The sequence below is a fragment of the Thalassophryne amazonica genome, chromosome 5, assembly GCF_902500255.1.
Source record: "Thalassophryne amazonica chromosome 5, fThaAma1.1, whole genome shotgun sequence".
Classification (NCBI taxonomy): Eukaryota; Metazoa; Chordata; class Actinopteri; order Batrachoidiformes; family Batrachoididae; genus Thalassophryne; species Thalassophryne amazonica.
The window spans coordinates 43,938,543-43,958,629 of NC_047107.1; the positions used below are offsets into that span (position 1 = coordinate 43,938,543).

A 20,087-nucleotide genomic window follows, 5' to 3' on the forward strand; every position below is an offset into this window, starting at 1 on the left:
AACTGTAGAAACATCTCAAGGACGATCAGTGGAAATAGGATTCACCTGAGCTCAATTTTGAGTTTCATAGCAAAGGCTCTGAATACTTATGTACATGTGATTTCTTAGGTTTTTTTGTTTGTTTGTTTGTTTTTTTTAATAAATTTACAAAATCTAAAAACAAAAATCACATTGTCATTACAGGCTATTGTATGCAAACGTTTGAGGAAAAAAATTTCAACCATTTTGGAAAAAAATGCTGTAACATAAAAAAAATGTGGAAACCGTGAAGCACTATGAATACTTTCCGCATGCACTGCAATGTTTTTTGATTATACGGACGTCTGTCTAACAGGGCCAATAGCCGTTATCTCAGTCTTTCCATTTTTCAAGAGCAAAATAATAATAATAATTGTTGACATCCGGCGTTTAAGTGCAGCCAAACAAGCCCCCGGCTCTGCAATATGAACAACATTTCCTGCATAAACAAACATGCAACGCTACGTATCATCAGCATAGTAGCGAAAGGTGATCACATAAATACAGGTATGTATGATCTTACCAAGACGTGCAATGACAAGTGAAAACACCAATGTCCCTATATCTCTGAGTACCCTATACTTCACTGTGGACAATTTAGATGGAGTACTATTATGATAACACGCTGTGAATCAGCCACAGCAGTTTTTTAGTTTCTCCAACTCTATAGCATGATCAACATTGGCAAATAGCACAGTGAGATCTGAAACATGAACATTGATATGGACTCTATGCCGATGGCAAAGGGAAGATAATTCACCACATTAATGACCACAGTTCCTGGAGAATAATGTTGGCCACGTGACAACCAGATACAACACAAGATAAATCCAAACTGAAGTGTGAAAAAATGAATCATTTAATATTTAGCTTGTTTTTAGCTGGTAGCTTCTCTCTCTGTCTCTCTCCCTCTGTTGTTTTCCAGCTGCAGAAAGTCCATTGAATGAAGAGAAAAAAGGCACACATGCGCTCTCACACAACACACATCTTGCTGACTTTTAAGGGTAAAAACAACCCATAAATTTTTATTAATTAATATCAGTTTTATTTCATTAACATCAATATATATGAACATTTTTTATTAATTTATTTTTTAGTTTTTAGCAGACATCTAATATATTGTTTAGAGACCAATTTTTCAAGGAATTTGGGGGAAATGCCTAAGTTAGGAACAGGTCTATAGTTTTTCAGCAAACACGGGGTTCGAGCTAGTTTTTTTTTTTTTTTTTGGAACAGGTTTTACAAGAGCAGCTTTAAAGCTTGCGTGAACAGTGCCACTGGTGAGTGAAAAGTTAATAGTCAATAAAGAGTGACCTAGTGGCCCCATTTACATGCACATAAAAAGTTGGTTTCTATCTGATTATTGGCCGTTACCTGATTATTAAGTGGTCATGTAAATGACAAAATCCGATATGTTTTATCTGATGGTGACCATTATCTGGTTATAAAATATCAGATTAACACACCTGGATTTCTCTCCAGTACTACGATTGCTTCGGTACACGTAAACTATTAATCTGGTTTATTTTGTTTTACTTTTTCATATGTGTAAAAGCAGTAGTTATTCACATTTCCAGAGGTGCAACGGGACGACCTGCTGTCTCGTCGGGCCTCGTTGTGTGTCCAAAGAATAATAATTTGACAGGACGCCGAAGCATCCTTGAACGGCCCCGTGTGTCGATGCAGCATTCTAAAGGGTAAATTTCTTGGCGACCTATGTGGGTTTATAGACAAATATATTAAAGTTGAGCGGAGTTTCCTAAAACCATGACGTCATATTGAAATGCAAGAGACAGACAGACAGACAGACAGAGAGAGAGAGACAGACAGACAGAGAGAGAGAGAGAGAGAGAGAAACAGAGAGAGAGAGAGAAACAGAGAGAGAGAGAGAGAGAGAGCGCACTTTTTCAGTCTATGCTTTTTCTTCAGGAGCTGCCATTTTTCTTCCCCCACTTCCAAAGAAATCCAACAAATGAACTGAAATCATGTAAACCCGGTTTTTCCAATTTTCAGTTTACACTACAGTAATCGCGAGATCAGATTATTACAATTATCTGATTACTAACAGTTATCTGATCATTAAAAATGTAGTAGTAAATAGTAAATGTGGCCAGTAATGACCATAGTTCTTTTTCAAGTCTATTTGGCAATTGGTCAAAAGACAAGTTATAGAGTTAACATCTATGACATTATTTGAGATAATGTCAAAATCAAATGGAAGAACTGAGTTTAAGGTTAAAAAAACTAAAGGATATTAGACAGATTCCCACAGACAGTCTGCGGTATTTTATTCCCAATATGCTCTGTTTGTTGAGGAAATCCAACAAATCCAAGTTTTAGTATTTCAACAGCTGTTTTCACCTGTTAAGTTTGCTTTCTGTATTAAACAGAAATCTTTGGTTATGCTTATAATGGAATAATGAGGTTTTGCAACTGGTAAATGTACATTTGCAATGTGCCAAACAATCATGCCATAGATGATGGCCTGCCTTGAGTCTTGAGTGATGTCATCTACACTCCAGACTTCTACATTAATGTCGAAAAGGATGTGGATCTTCATTAACCCAGGAAATCTGTTTGTTTGTTTTTTCAGGGAGGGGGGCATGTTGTACTCTTCATCACTGCAAGAGACTTTAATAAACCGAGAGTCTGAGTGAGTCCAGAGTGTGGGTCAAGAAGCACAGGCAATCTAATATCAAGTTCTGTTGATCCAGAAAACCCAGTATGAGGAGTCGAAGACTGTGCTTGTGGCTCAGTCATGGGACAAGATGGGGATGATACAAATGTGATGAATGAATGTTCAGAATAAACAGATGTGAGAGTGAGAACTTTAACAGCAGGCATGCCCATACCCTGAACCAGAATAAAGTATTTCAGCCACTATGAGTCAGCTCCTCCACAAACTGAGCAAAACCAAATGTATCCAGATCATTAGGAAGGTATTACATAATGGATCAGGAGACTTATTCATGTATATGTTATAACCAACAATAATCGAGACTTTATCAAGATGTACAGCCAGGCTAGAAATACATAACACCGGTATACAAGTTGCCTGCTTCAGAAATAAAATGTGCTATTTATTATGGATTTTGGCATGTTGAATTCAAATATGACAATAACAATGGCTAACTGGCTACTGTTTCTGAGATATACAAGGTTTTACATTTTGCGTCTAAATAATTATATTGTGTTACTGTAACAGTAGAGGTTTCATGAAAAATCATAATCATAGGTCTTTTTTATGTTTCTCTGTTTGTATAATATTTCACCTGTTCTCTTTTTTTAACACTTTAAAAATCAGCAAAAGGGTTATATATTAATCCTTAGTAGCACAGTATGTAGCATTTCTTAAAACTACAGCCAATCAACAATTTCAAAAAACATTTTCATTCTCCGTGGCCAAAAATTAGTAAAGTTTGACTTTTGATTTTAATGCACCTCAATGTAGCTCCTCATGCCTTGATTTCAGGGGTGTAAAATGAGAGCTTCAGAAGAACTAAACTAATAGTCCAACCTCAAGGTCAGACTAAGTCCAACCCCCCCCAGCCTGATTTTGACTCATGAGAAACATGAATATGAGCAAAGGCCAGGCGGAGATGTCTCATTCAGTGGAAAATACAAATCTGACTTTTGCCATGTGTCACACATGTCCCCATCATATCAAGTTCATGATCCACAACCAATTCACTGTTTAAATCTTTGCCTGTGTGTTCATGGATGCAGTGTGTATGCAGACCATTAGTAATATACGTGATTTCGAGTTAGCACGCAGTACTTCTCAGATGTAGATGTGATAATTAGGATGGTGTTATTGTTTGGTCAGTTTATGCTTTTCAAATGCACACCACTCCAGTGGTGGTGTTACACTCGGCCTATGTGTGACTTTTGGGAATGCTTCTATTTCCTCATTTAATGTGTGCATGTGTAAGTGTGTCAGAAGAAGGCTATGATGAACCATCTTAGACCGTGTCCACCCAGGAACACATTTAGGTATATCTGCACATGTTTTGGCATTTCATCCACACGTAAACGACGTTTAGGGCGGCCAAAAACGACAGTATTTGAAAACGGATGCCACAGTGGGTAAAACTGAAAACACTGGATTTGCATCTCCGTGTGCACGAGCAATACAGAATGTTTCTGCTAGGATTACGTCACAGCACCGCTAACCACAGCGGCTCATAAGTAATCCTGATTACCGTTAGGATGACAACTTGTAGCATCAACTAACAAGCTGTCATCACAGCAAACAAAACAATATTAATTGTCCTTTTTCCACATTTCTGTACAGTGCATTCAGTTGGGATTTATTGTGTGTGTGTGTAGTTTTTTAAACTGCCGTGAGCCTGAAGCACCTGCACAAAACACCTCATGTGGAACATGTTAATATATTAATAGGTTTAGGAAGTTTAGGAAGTGACTCCATATCTGCTATATATCAGCTGTATATACGTACAGTATATATATATATATATATATATATATATATATATATATATATATATACTCAACAAAAATATAAACGCAACACTCTCTGAGATCTTGTGAGATTTTGTGGGATATGAAACCCCAGTAGGGGGAATTGATTGGCGGCTATGCAGAGTGTTGCTCGCCATAAAGCTTATATGGACTCACTATACGTTTTCTTTTTTATCCATAATTTGCATAATCCAAAGTTTTTCTGTGTGGCGATCTGGTTGGAAGAGGACAAAACTGAGCTTTCTGAAATGGACAAGAGTCTTATGACTTTCTTTAAGTCCCTGCAATGGTTTATAAATTAAATTAAAACCTCATGGCTGTGCTGTTTTCCAGCTATAGTAGAAAGCCCAAAGAAAGATGCTAAATATCCAATGGTCATTTTCCTGCTGATTCAGTTGGCGAAATCCACTTGAATGATTGAGGAATGCGTACGCACACAAGATAGATCCAAACTGAAGTGTGGAAAATTAATCGTTTAATATTTAGCTTGTTTATGGCTGATAGCTTCTCTCTGTGTCTCTCTCTCCCTCCATCGTTTTCCAGCTGTAGAAGGTCCAGTGAATGACAGAAAAAAGGCACGCACGCACGCACACTCACACAACACACAGCACCACATACAGGCCTGGCATATGTACTACAGCTTTTTTGGACAATTTGTGCATTTTAAAAACTATTTAACTAACTATTTTTGTATCTGTGTGGACAAGGAGTTAGTGTGTGGACCTTCAGTTTGAAAATCTCGACCCACTTTGTATGACAGTCAGCGGGTGATAATGGAGCTGAGCCGCCACTAAGCCAAGTCCTATGTCTGCCTCTTGCATCAAAACATCCAGGGAAGACAACACCCTACATGACCTCTTTCTCAACCGACTGCTTTGACCTTAAGTCCGACACCACTGTTGGCTTATTTGTGCTTTTGTGCACAACTTACACCGTAAGCCGCTGGCTTTTGTGGTGCTTACATTTCACTGTTAGATGGTACAATGGGAAGTAGGTAGTTTATGACAATTAATCTTATTGTCTCAAGATGCTTTTTGGTCTTACAGTGAAAACATAAGGGTTGTTTTTGCATATTTCTGTGTAAATGCCAGCATGGTATTTAGAGCCCAGAGGAGGGTTTTTTTTTTTTCTCTCCCGATGTTGTCTGTGAATCAGATGAATGTTTGTGCACCCCCCCCCCCCCCCCATGCCCATCACACAGAAAAACACAAATTTTGCTTCCAAACTCCCCTAGAATTTATTTGAAACATTGTATTTTATACAAAACTGCAACTTCTCATTGAACAAAGCAAAATAAAGTGACAAATCACATTTACATTGGAAGTATTAAAAGTGACAACATGTATCTTAAGTTTTTTTTCTCACAAACTTGTCCATGTTCTGCTACCAGTGAGCAACATCAATATTTCCAGATACAGCTGATGGTTTCCAGCCCAAAAGTTGTTTTAAAGAAAAACATCAGTACACACACACAAAACTATATAACCAAAAATATTTATTTCAGATATAAATATTATATATAACTTTTTAACTAAGTATCACTAAATAGTTTAACTGTCCCAGCTGCTTATTGTATCATAAAACAATGCAGTCAAAGCATACATAAAAATCTGACAGCAAAAAAGCATATATTTGCAAAAACTGTAATTAATTTTCCTTGGACACCCCCCACCACCATCACCACCAACAACAACAACCCCCCACCAACCCCACTTTGGGAATACCCAGCACACCCCACTTTGGGAATTCTAGGCCCACCCCCACTTTGGGAACCACTGAATTAGAGCAGGGTCGTTCTTCTGAAATTTCATACAGTCTGGCACTGTTTACCTGCTCGACAGGTAGCTTGACAACATCACTGGAAAACATTTGAAGGAGTCTGGATGAGCATGCAGCAGTTCATGTAAGGTTGACCCACATTTCAAGGAGGAGGTGGGGGTGAGTTTGATATTCAGTTTCTCTGGTGCATCCTGGGAGATATGATTGCAGGAAATCCAAAACCTATCTATCAATATCTATTCGGCCCCTTCTCCTCTTTCGGATCTCAAAGTTGTAATGAGCTCAGAGCAAATGCAAAGGGCAATAACTGATATACAGTAAGATTAATGTAAATTAAAGCCTTGTGCAAAAGTTTCCTGGAACCAAGAATCACACAACTCCAGTGTTTGACGTGTTTTCTAAAAATGTTGTGAAAAATAAATTCACGTCATATTCTTTTTCATTAAAGCTATGGAGTGCATGATGTTGGGGGTGTTTATTAGGAAATATGGAATATTGCAATATTCGCCTTTCTCATTTTGCAAAGTAGCCATAAGAATGCAGAAAAAGTAATCAATGTTTTCTCCCTTACACACTGCCATTGCTAGTTGCTCGTTCAGAGTGGCAAGCTTAAGAACCCTCTTTTTTGTGAAATGTGGGCTCATACATATTGTTTATCTAAAGGTGCGTTTACACATAAGCAACACGCGTTACGAATGTCATTTTTCTGTCATTCGTGACACATTCCTGACATTCTTAACGTGACTTAACGCATCTGAATAGGTTTCTTAATAGTGCGTGTTGGTGTGTGATATTCTTCATATTCGTGCAGCATGTTTTTGCCTGTCAAAAAATCTTCCACGAATGTCACACACCACCCTCATTTCGTCTCACGTCGTGGAAGTCACAACTGAGCGTATTGATCCGTCTTGATGAGTATTGATCCTTAATAGAGCGTGACAACGTTCGTAGTGGTTCCTGTGATGGTGCTTGGAGCCCAAACTGTCACGCATTATTACGAAGTGACACGGAAACTGTCAAGTTTTGACACGACTTGTAACGTGGCATCACATTTCACTGCGCGCCACGACAAATCAGTTTTCTGTCACGTGCGCACAATTGAACTCGGCTCCAAATGTCGGTCCACAGTTCCTGCTGAAGGTCCTCAGGACGCTCCTGCAGATGTTCCACCTGCTGTTGTAACTGATGAGCGGGAGAACGAGTCTGAGCAACTAGAGGAGCAAGAGGAGACTCACGTGCAGCCAGACATCTCTGCACCTCCTCCAGTACAGCGGAGGAAGAAGCGCGCGCGCAATTAAACCCTGCTGCACCGCAATCAGTTTGATTGCTGACACCAAGTCGGCTAAAAGTCTAATTTCAGTGCTCTTCCGCGCGCTCCTGCAGGTGTTCCACCTGCTGCATGTGCCTGATGTTTGGGAAAATGTACGAGAGGAGAGCCGCATGAAGCCACACATCTGGCTCTGTCCTCCTCCTCCTCTCTGTGCTACTCCATGGCACAGAGCCCAACTACGCATTCAGTCACAAAGTTCTTCTGAAAAACTGGAGCGATCTGAATTCGGATGGATGAATATGGGTGTGTATGTGTGGAGACAATTCACGACGTGACAGAACTTAACAATGCGCTGTTACGCGCAATTGCGCGCAACAACGCGGAACACTATTCTTGACCATGCGTAATGGTTCCTGATAATTCTCCAGCAACACGTGCCATTAATCGTAACATGTGGTAACAGGTTGCAGCAGTTCCTGAGGACACCTGATGCCTCTGCCTCCCGAATAATCACATTCGTGATCAGCGGCCAAGAATGTGCACTCATGGCATTCGTGACTTGTTGTTGTTATGTGTAAACATAGCATTGTCCCTTTCACACCAGGCCAACATAGCATTCCATAATGCGACGTACTGACTACGCCGATCTTACACAGCCCTACGTGGCAATACGCTGAGGGATGCAAAGGGGTCTGTGAAATGGATGCAAAAAATTAAACATGTTTAATATTTAGAAGAAGAAGAATTAAACATGTTTAATTTTTTTGCGGACATTCAGCATACAGCACTAGATGCAGTGCTCTATGCAACACTGCGCTACTGTACACCATGCCTCCACAATTGTACGCTACCCTACGCCAGTCCAGTGAAAAATCCTTTTAGGTTTTTTATCAGTACATACCTGCATTGCTTCATTTTATTAATTCTGCAGGACAGATATACTCATTATTTCACAGGAATATATCACAATTATCTGAGAACTACTTTTTGCACAGGAATTCATCAAGCACGTCGGCCGCGGGCGCATACTGACACAGAATCCCCAGAAATTGTGGAAAATTGTTCGACCAAATGAGAGCATCCACTTTTAGCTTGTCATAAGCTAAGCTAGTGGCATCGTTAGAGGTGGGCGGATCGCTCCTAATATCGATAATATCGATACCAACACTGGTATTGATATTGAACGATCCTCATGTAAAAAGATCGATACTCAAGCTTTTTTTCTCTCCCGCACACACTGTCTGCCGCACTGATTCATGAAAGTCTACTCTCTGTCTGTAAGAGCAGCGTTGCGCTGTGTCACACAACACGGAGCAGCGCACCCTTGTATTGTGGTTTGTCAGCCCTCTACCTCAGGAGATTTTGTTTTAAGTTGTGTTGAGTGATATTTTTTAAACAAAAATGTTGATTATGATAATAAAGTATTTATTTGTCACGTACAATGTTTGGAGAAATTCTATCCTAGGTCTTCTGGATCCTTTGGATCTGTGACGCTTAAATATGAAAAAGTATCGTATCGGTATCGATATCGGCGATACTGGGCTTGTATTTACTTGGTATAGGATCAATACCAAAATTCCCGGTATCGCCCACCTCTAGCACTCATGAGAGTGTGGCTTCCCCCCTGTGTGCAACATATGCAGCCATTCCTACGTAATAGATATACAGCACAATGCAACTCTACACAGGCCTAGTGCGAAAGAGGAATAAAGAGAAAGGAGCTTGAATCGTCATAGCTAAATAAGTGAAAAGTTGAAGGGAATCAAAATTGTAACTGCTGTAATGCAGCCTGCAACATCAACACTAGTTGACGCTAAATCCTACACACTGTAACTTTAAATACACTCTTCAAGGAACCAAACCTCATTTGCTTAAAAAAAAAAAAAATGCTTTTTCAGTGTGCTGTCCAACACAAGTCAACACAACAATAATGATTTTTTTAAGTAAAATAATTATATATATATATATATATATATATATATATATATATATATATAAAGTAATTTTGCGGGGGAAAGACACAGTGGTTGTTACCTTCATAATAATAGTATCTTTTAAGTATTCTGTTTTTTTTTTTGTTTTTTTTTTTGGCCCACTGTACATGTCAGAAGATACTTGACTCAACAAACTATATTAGCCATCAGCTGGGCAGAGTTCTGGCTGCAGTTCCTCTCTTTGAAAAGTTTTTTCCTTTTGGATTCCCAGTATGAAATATCATTTAATTAAAAAAAGAAAAATGAACATAACATGTTGCTAAGAGATGGAAGCCGGCAATGGCACATACAGCCACTGAGTGTGCACACATGGCTTGGAAAAGAAACCAGGTGCAGCTCACTGGAACTGACTCACTTTCAGTGCTCTAGTTTTGATCCAAACAATAGAGCAATAGAGGATGTTCTAATTTGACTACATGCGCTCTTGTGCTATTAAAGTAGCCGATCTTTAGCGTCACATACAAACAGAGGAGATATTTTTGTGGTTTGAACCGAGCATATTATGATAATGTGAGTGCTGACAATCTGCAGTCAGGGAACCCACCCGTTATTTATATCGCCAGCTTCTTATTGACGAGGAGAGACAGTTAATTGGGCAGTGCTACCCTAATGTCACTGTGAGAGAGCAGTGTTTTCCTCAGACTAAAATAATAATGTTTTGTGTATGTCGTATAAAAACTGGAGAGCGTGAGAGAGAGGGAGAAGGAGGGAGAGAGAAAGAGAGAGTGAGAGAACACCCTGAGGTCAGAAGAAAGGGCTGCTTTAACATTACATGTTCCACAGTAAACCTCTGCAAGCTTTGATATTCAAATAATAACTGATCTACTTTTCCCGTTATCTGTCCGAGACAGAGTGTTTTCACTTCCTTAAATGCAAGGTCAGCTTCTTTTTTTCTTTTCTTTATTTTCTGGTAAACTGCACGGACGGTTTCGGTAACTTTCCAGTCAGAGAGTATTCAACTAACAAGCAGACATCACTTTCCTTTAAAGCTGTTCCCCAAAGAATTCACTCTGCAAAAAGGAAAACATTTTGTTTGCTCATTACACAGTAAATATGGGTGGATGAATTTGTGTGTGTGTGTGTGTGTGTGTGTGTGTGTGTGTATATATATATATATATATATATATATATATATATATATATATATATATATATATATATATATATATATATATATATATATATATATATATTTGGCTTTTTTTTGATAAATAATTTTGTTCATACCAACCACTATGTGGGCGCAGGGTATTTAATTAGGCCTGCGTGTGGTAGCACATGCAAGGGAGTTGTTTTTGGTTCTGTGCGTCCTCCTCTGTGAACAAAATAATGCAAAAAGCTTTGATCCAAATTGGACCAAACTTGGTGGAATGAATTGACCAATTGCTTTCAGTAACCCTTCATTAATATTAGACACATATGAACACTTTTGGTTTTGCTCCCATTTTGTATGAGATGAACTCAAAGATCTAAAACTTTTTCCACATACCCAATATCACCATTTCCCTCAAATATTGTTCACAAACCAGACTAATCTGTGATAGTGAGGACTTCTCCTTTGCTGAGATAATCCATCCCACCTCACAGGTGTGCCATACCAAGATGCTGATTAGACACCATGATTAGTGCACAGGTGTGCCTTAGACTGCCCACAATAAAAGGCCACTCTGAAAGGTGCAGTTTTATCACACAGCACAATGCCACAGATGTCGCAAGATTTGAGGGAGCGTGCAATTGGCATGCTGACAGCAGGAATGTCAACCAGAGCTGTTGCTCGTGTATTGAATGTTCATTTCTCTACCATAAGCTGTCTCCAAAGGCGTTTCAGAGAATTTGGCAGTACATCAAACCAGCCTCACAACCGCAGACCACGTGTAACCACACCAGCCCAGGACCTCCACATCCAGCATGTTCACCTCCAAGATCGTCTGAGACCAGCCACTCGGACAGCTGCTGAAACAATCGGTTTGCATAACCAAAGAATTTCTGCACAAACTGTCAGAAACCGTCTCAGGGAAGCTCATCTGCATGCTCGTCGTCCTCATCGGGGTCTCGACCTGACTCCAGTTCGTCATCGTAACCGACTTGAGTGGGCAAATGCTCACATTCGTTGGCGTTTGGCACGTTGGAGAGGTGTTCTCTTCACGGATGATGCGAAGGAGATGTGTTGCACTGCATGAGGCAAATGGTGGTCACACCAGATACTGACTGGTATCCCCCCCCAATAAAACAAAACTGCACCTTTCAGAGTGGCCTTTTATTGTGGGCAGTCTAAGGCACACCTGTGCACTAATCATGGTGTCTAATCAGCATCTTGGTATGGCACACCTGTGAGGTGGGATGGATTATCTCAGCAAAGGAGAAGTGCTCACTATCACAGATTTAGACTGGTTTGTGAACAATATTTGAGGGAAATGGTGATATTGGGTATGTGGAAAAAGTTTTAGATCTTTGAGTTCATCTCATACAAAATGGGAGCAAAACCAAAAGTGTTGCGTTTATATTTTTGTTGAGTATATCTGTCACATATCCTTTGTGCTTAGGTGAATTGAAAGGTTGTAGTCATATGCATTGGCTATTTTTTAATTTGTCAAAGATACACCTCATCTTACTATAAAACATGAATAGGAAATCATATCATGACTTTTGACACTGGGTGACCTTGAAAGGTCATAGTCATACAGATGGGCTATTTTTGAAGTGGTCAAAGATACACCTCATGTTACTATGAAACATGAATATGAAATCATATCATGACTTTTGACACTGGGTGACCTTGAAAGGTTGTAGTCATATGGATTGGCTATTTTTTAATTTGTCAAAGATACACCTCATCTTACTATAAAACATGAATAGGAAATCTTATCATATACCTATAAATGATATGCCAATATGATTGGATAAAACACTAAAGAATAAATAGCAATACACCCTTTTCGCGGACGGGTAATATTTTTCATACCACCCGAATAATCAGCCAATCCGGACAGCGGAGCGGCACCACGATGAAGAGGCACGGTCAGAGGAACTGTGAAATACTGCTGAGTCACTATTAATAATTTCTTACGTGTCCAACCTCGTAGGTTGATCGTTAAAATTAAATTTGTTAGTTCTAAAAGCCATCATAATTATTTATAGGGAAACGTTTTATTTTTTTCTACTAAGGTTTGAACTTTGAGTGTTTACACAGGAGAGAAAAGTCAGAAAATGTTAATGCCTGTTTGAGAAAAATGTATCAAGTGTGTAGTGAGGGGTTTTACAGCCTTAAAACATCTATAATAATTATAAAAAATAACGCTGACTACTTCGCGGATTTCGCCTATCGCGAGTTATTTATAGAATGTAACTCCCGCGATAAATGAGGGACCACTGTATATGATAAAATCGTTATCAAGTTGTTCACCAATGAATATGGCTTTATACACCCTTCAGAAAACCATACACCCTGGCCATATTCATTGGTGAACAACTTGACAACTGATAATATCATGACCTTTGACACTGGGTAACCTTGAAAGGTCATAGTCATACAGATGGGCTATTGTTGAATTGGTCAAAGATACACCTCATCTTACTATGAAACACGAATATGATATCATATCATGACCTTTGACACTGGGTGACCTTGAATGTTCAAATTCAAATTTATAATGGTTTAACTCTTGATCCAGTGTCAAGGCAGCACAGAGTCATATGTTATGGTTTCACCGAATTACAGAGAATTCAATTCCATGAATATGTGTCAGGCATGTAGAGTGCAGCTGCACTCTCTGAGTGGCCAGATTATTGTTGTTAATCTAGATTTAGCACCACTAAAAGGTCGGCTGAAGTGAGCTCAACTGAATACACAATAGATGATGCAAAAAGACCTGAAAGTGAGTGCAATTCATCGCTCTTGTGAGTGCAAAGCAACAGTGTTCTTTTATGGATTTTAAAGAAACAAAGCAATTTATTCTTGCTCTGCTTTGTTTTCCCCTTCTGTTGAGCAATGCTGAGCTCGCTGGGCTTCTATCCCATTAGGTCTCTGATTGTAAAACCCAGTTCATGCTGGTACATAATTTGCAACTCCATAGCCACGCAGAGCCCTCTGCGTCATTGCAAACTCCCTTCGAGCCCTTCTCCGTGCACCTCCCAAACATTGTAAGTACACGTCGAGATGACGGAGACTGCACGAAAGAGCACTGGCTGTGATTGGCCCCTAACTACATCATGTCCAGAATCTCACTTTTCCAGTTTCACAATCAGCGACTTTCACGACCATAAGCATCATGGGATAAGTAGGCTAGTCTTCACGAAAAAAGTCTTGCCCCCTACTGTTCCGACAATGAATTGCATTGTGAGACACACATCAATGTGTTAACCCCAACTTCAAAAGGTTGACAACTGTGTCAAAGCGATTCCATGGCCATGGAGTAATGGAGTAGTAGAAACTTAAAAAGGCCTTAAGTACTCTTAAGCCCACTGCTCACAACAGGATGAAGCAATATAAGTGCACGTTATGCGATGATAATAAAGAAATACACATCCTATTGCAGTGTGTGCAGAGCAACTCTACTATGAATGTGTCTTGATGGAATTAGACTGCAACACAGCATTTCGGGCATGTTTAAAACTTCTGCGATGCAGCCGGTGCAGTATTTCCCTTATTATATTATACTTTGCCTTGTGTGGTGTTACACAGATGCTAATACAAGCAGAGTGACAAGGGGATGCACACACACACGGACAGGAAGCACACTTAAACTTTAACAGACATATTCACACCTTCGCCGGTGTTATTGATGCATTTATGGTGTCAAATCTCGCTCGTAATCACGTTCTCACTGGGGAGGCCGAGATTTAGTTGTCAGTGTAAACAAGCGTTTGCGGCAACTTGTTTGCAACATTGCGTCGTTATGGAGGTGAGTTCAACCAAATATGTATTTAGGTGTTTAACTAAGATAATCATGAGTTTTTAATGTGAGTTTTATAAAAAAAAAAAAAGCGTGTTGCTGTTAGGATTGCGTGTCGGGAACCAGTTCTTTTCGGATATCATTAAGAAATGATTCGATCCATCAACATCAATAGCCTTTTTGCTGAATGATTCCCTTATCGGTCCTTCAGAGTGGCTGTTGTTTTTGGGGGTGTTTGCAGGAAAATTATTATTTCATTGATAACAGACCCTGCGGGGGTGTTTGCCAGGAAAATTATCATTTCTCTACATTGATTACAAACCCTGCAGCGGGTCTGTATAATCAACCATTTCTGCAATGCGGCTTTGCTTTGAACCTTGAACCAATGAAGCAGTGCTTCGATCTGCTGCTTCATTGTTTCTTTGTTTTCTTTCGTTTTCTCTTAATTTTTCCCTGCTAAACCCCAAAAGAGCATATGTCTTTTATGTTAAACCGACCTGTTATGGTCTTCTGAAACAGCTGATAGATGTATTTTATAACTTAAAAACGGGACCAATGCTAACGTGTTAGCATGTCTATGGCATTTTCAGTGTGAAAGTTAGCATTAAGATGAGCCATTATCAAGCTTCCCTCCCTAGAGTGCAAAGGATTCTGGGACACTCTAAAACCGTGAATAGATCCACAGGATTTCCGTAATAAATATATGTGAGATGGAGATGTTTCTGCAGTTGAAACCTCAAATGGGAGCAACAGAAAGAAATTAAAAGAAAAGGAAAATGCTGTACACCACACTGTAAAACCTGACAAGTTGACTTAACTTTAAGAAAGTGGAAACCATTTGCCTGGATAACAATAAGTAAGAATAAGTACTTTTTTCATTTTGAATAATTTTAAATGAAAAAAGTGCTTGTTCCTTCCTTATCTTTTTCAAGGCAATCAGTTTCCACATTTTTTTAAAGTAAAGTCAACTTGTCTGGTTTAACAGTGCATGTGCTGACCTGTATCGCATATATCCTATAACAGTTCCAGTACATAGAGGGCAAAACAAAAATTGTATAAATACTATTGCCTTCGTATGACATACAGGTCATTTCTGCGATTTGATTAATTTATTTCACGAGATAAATACTTAAATTATGTTGGCAGTGTACGGGCCAACAAAGCCTGGCATGCACCTTACTCTCAAGCAAACAAAAAAGTGTATTTCTGTGTTTGTTATTGTCCACATAAACACCCCATAATAAGGTGTATCACACAGGGCGTTATTTTATATTTCAAGTGTGCACTTAGGTATTGTGTGCATGAACTAATCAAATGTTGTGCACACAATATAATTAGTCATTCATTCATTCATCTTCCACCGCATAGTCCAATTAAGGGTCGCGGGGGACTGGAGCCTATCCCAGCAGTCATAGAGCGTGAGGCAGGGTACACCCAGGACAGGACGCCAGTCTGTCGCAGGGCCACAAATAGACAAACAAACACAGACACACCCACACACACACCTACGGACAATTTTAAAGAGTCCAATCCACCTAATCCGCATGTCTTTGGATGTGGGAGGAAACCCACGCAAACACGGGGAGAACATGCAAACTCCACACAGAAAGGCCACGGGAATTGAACCCACGACCTTCTCGCTGTGAGGCAACAGTGCTAACCACTAAGCCAAAGTGCTGCCCACAATAAAATTAGTGTTGCTGAATTTAATGTGCCCTAGGTTCATATTTAAATCTCTCTCATAGTAGAGTTCTGCATCAAACAAACCTAGGAAAAATTGTGCAGTGCTTCACACAGCACGCAGCTCCTCCTTGTCCTTTACTGGGCCAATACAAATGCACACTTTAATATGTGTGCTGTGTTTTGCGTTTGTTATGGAAAGAACTTCTGGGTTATGTTGATTCAGTATTGCATATGTTGATAAGGGAAGAGCGTATCGTAACACAGTGTTGTTAGTGGACAGCTTTATTGGAAACTTCCACTTGACATCATGCTAACTTCTTCTCCCCATCCAAAGGTGGTGACATTAACACTCAGCATTGTCAAACAAGTCGGTGCCAGTCCAGTAAGATGTCATCATTCTGGACAGCTGGTTGTTGTTCCTGTATGGAACAGCCCATTCCGTTTCTGCTGGAACTTCCAGCTCTTTCATTTGTATTTTGCATTAGAAAAAGTCATGCTTCATGGTCGCAAAAATGTTTGATTTGAGGTATCATAAAAGTAAACAAACAATCATAATCCTCCCAGTTCAAGTCTTGTTGAAGCAAATTCTTACATAATGTACCTTATTTTAGTGCATTCTCATGACAACCAGATACAACATAATTAGTCATGGATGTATTGATTGATTGAGTACTGTTTTTCATCCCATGTGAACAAAGGGCTCTTGTCCTAAATCCTTTCCCCCCACAGTACTCCAAATTCGATCTATTCACCACAACCCATCACGACAAATTGTTTCCATGCAGAAAATAAATGTTATTAGAGAGGTGCTGCTGAAAAAGTGGTAAAACGTAACTGAATAAAAAATATTCATAGTTTGTTCAGGTTTGCACTAATCATCTCCCTCCTCTGCCTCCATAGGTGACATTTACAAAGCGAAAGTTTGGCTTGATGAAGAAGGCGTACGAGCTGAGTGTGCTGTGTGACTGTGAGATTGCCCTGATCATCTTCAATAGCACCAACAAGCTATTCCAGTATGCCAGCACAGACATGGACAAGGTCCTGCTTAAATACACCGAGTACAACGAGCCCCACGAGAGCAGGACCAACTCCGACATTGTGGAGGTAAGCTACAATAAAACAAACACAGATGGCCCACGTGAATCGGCGCTCGCACGTTTAGAGACACGTGCAGCGGGCAGATGGTTACAGCATTTATGTCTTATTTATCAATCCTTTGTTTTGGTCTCTACACCTAATAGAGTAGAAGAAATAATCACATGTAGTTTTGGTGTTATCCCAAAGGGTTCAGTCCCCACTTTCCATTACTTTTAAAAAGATGTTTAAAAATTATGCAATGCTTTAACAAAAATAAATTACACAGAGACACTCCATCATTTTGGGTTTCTGTTAGATAAAATATTCCCTGTGATTAGCAGGGCAAGTGTCGGATTAATGGAGTCGACCAGTCAGTGAGTCCATGATATTTTCATGAAACAGCTGCATATTCTGCCCTAAAATTTGGGTTCTCACAGAGACACATGAGAACCTGTAAACCTCCTATTCTGGGATGTGTTGACATTTTTTAACATGCACAATGACCATAACGTGGAATACAGACGGTCTTGTCAAGTTGTGAAGCGTTGTTGCTAATGGCAGGGTCCTTGTGGCCAAGACCACTGTGCTTGTACTTTAACTTTTAGACATTAATGTCACACAAATATATTTATTCCCTTCTCCAACGAAGGCTTTACATTTTTGCTGCTGTTTGTCTTTCTATTAGTGAGTTAGTTAAATGGTCAGCAGGATATCTCCAAAATGCATGAATATTTTTCAGTGACATTTAGTGGAAAGATTGGCCTTAGGATAAAGAAAAGTTGATTAAATTTTAGTGCAGATCCAGAACAAAAGGTGAATCTTCCCTTTGATGTTTGGCCTATTAGCTTTGACCCAAAGTTCTTTGATCCTGCAATCAAGATGGCCTATGATTTCAGTGATTGAGATCAAAGGTCAAGATCTGCCCTTTGATCCGTATTCCTTTGATACTGATTACAAACTCATAGAAAGAAAGAAAGGAAAATATAAAAATATAACCTCTGTCAATAAATCAAAACATTCAGCAATCAGAACTAAAGATAAGAGATCAAAAATCAATAATTAAGATGTTTATGATGAAAGAATGAAATTTCTTAAGTCAGGTTCAAAGATGAAAGGTAAGCAATTACAGTTAATGGTCATGATCAAAGACGAGTGATTAGGGTCAAAGATGAGTGATCAGGATCAAGGATGAGTAATCACAGTCAAAGATTAGTGAGCAGGATCAAAGATAGACAGAGAAATGACAATGAAAATATAACCTATGTCAAAGAATTAAACCATTCATAAATCAAGACCAGAGATCAGGATCAAAGGTCAGCAATTGGGATCAATGCTCATGATGAAAGAACAGAGTGGAAGTTCAGTAATTAAGGTTTGTAAGTCAGGATCAAAGATGAAAATCAGGAGTAAAGGTCAGCAATTACAATCAAAGGTTCTTAAGTCAGGATCAAAGATGAACATCAAGATTAAAGGTCATCAGTTACAATCAAAGCTCAGGATACAAAGTGAGTGATCAGCGTCAACAGTTGAGTGATCAGGACCTAAGAATGTTTGAGAACAGAAAGTCAACAAGAAGATATGTGAACAGAGACGTACTACTTCAGTGCCCTTCTAATTATAATCGTCTTGTCCATAAGATAAACAAGGTAGTCTCTCATTGATCTGGCCCAGGCAGTCCCTTGTGTTGTTTTTCCAGGGTCCTGGCACCACTAATGTGCCTCTTAGTGCAACACGTTGATCTCACTTGCTTTGGGCACGTGTCTGACTGTGGCCCAAGGCTTCACTAAACAGCACTGCCAGACCCGCTGAGAAGCAGGTGGATAAAGAAGGACACGCCGCTCACATGCTCAAGCATCTTTAAGCTCTCAATGTGAATCTGTTACGCAACGCACTGGACATCTGACAAATGTCGTGGCCACACACCAAGACCTGCATGTTTTTGAAAACGCATTTCTCTCTCGTTCCAAACAAAGCCTTAAAACTGTTGATTATACTGCAGTCGTCATACAAAGTCCATATCATTTCTTAGTATATAGTTAATATTACAGATAATAATAAGTCAAATATTGATATCAGCTCTGCACAGCACATGCAGTGAGCTTAGTATACATTTGTACATTGATGTGCAATTATCTGCATCACCATCTTGATATGCTTTGCCGATTATCTCGGCAAGCTTGAATACTCATATTCATGCTTGCATCTTCATCAGACGTAATTCTTCAGATCTGGGAACATGCACTCATGCTGCATGTTGCCAAATCCACCACACTGGGGAAATCCATTTGAACAACTGGTTCATCACCATTTCCGGAAAGTAGGATCTGTCTCGTCCTAAGCACCATATTTTCTGAAGTATAAGTCACACTGGAGTATAAGTAGCACATTTTTCCTGTATTATCAGCAATTTAATTTGCATTTTTGTGCATTGTTGAAGTGTACTTTTTATTGTTGTCATTTATTCTTTTATTATTACAGTTTATTGTGTTTAGTGTTTTGATTCCTGGGAACATCCTTTATAAATAGTCATTACATTTATTATTATTAAAAACTAATGTGTGATTTGTATTTATTTATATTTTTTGTATATAAGTCACACTGGAGTATAAGTCAAAGGACCCCTCAAAATAGTAAAGAAAAAGGGACATACTCTGAAAAATACAGTCGTTATTCATTTGACACAAAACTGTTTCCTTGGACCAAAGTCATCTAGTTGTCATCTTAGGTCGATGGTCCATGTCCATGTCTCATATTCATACAGTACACTGTAAACCCAAATGGTCAAAATTATTAAATAGGTTAATCGCCATAAATTTCATTAAAAATTAAAATTAAAATTCTACTCACTTAAATATTTAAGTTATTGTGATATTTTATTCCTCTTCAGTTGAT

At 39.1% G+C, this 20,087-nt stretch overlaps 1 protein-coding gene across 12 annotated transcripts in view; it reads left to right on the forward strand.

Annotated features, from left to right (window-relative positions):
* Positions 1-20,087, forward strand: part of mef2cb (myocyte enhancer factor 2cb) — a 183,513-nt gene that overhangs the window by 96,669 nt on the left and 66,757 nt on the right. For all 12 annotated transcript variants that reach the window (XM_034170077.1, XM_034170079.1, XM_034170084.1 and 9 more), the window contains one exon: positions 17,019-17,222. In XM_034170077.1, coding sequence (XP_034025968.1) covers positions 17,019-17,222 — 204 coding nt within the window. The remainder of the gene's footprint in view (positions 1-17,018; positions 17,223-20,087) is intronic.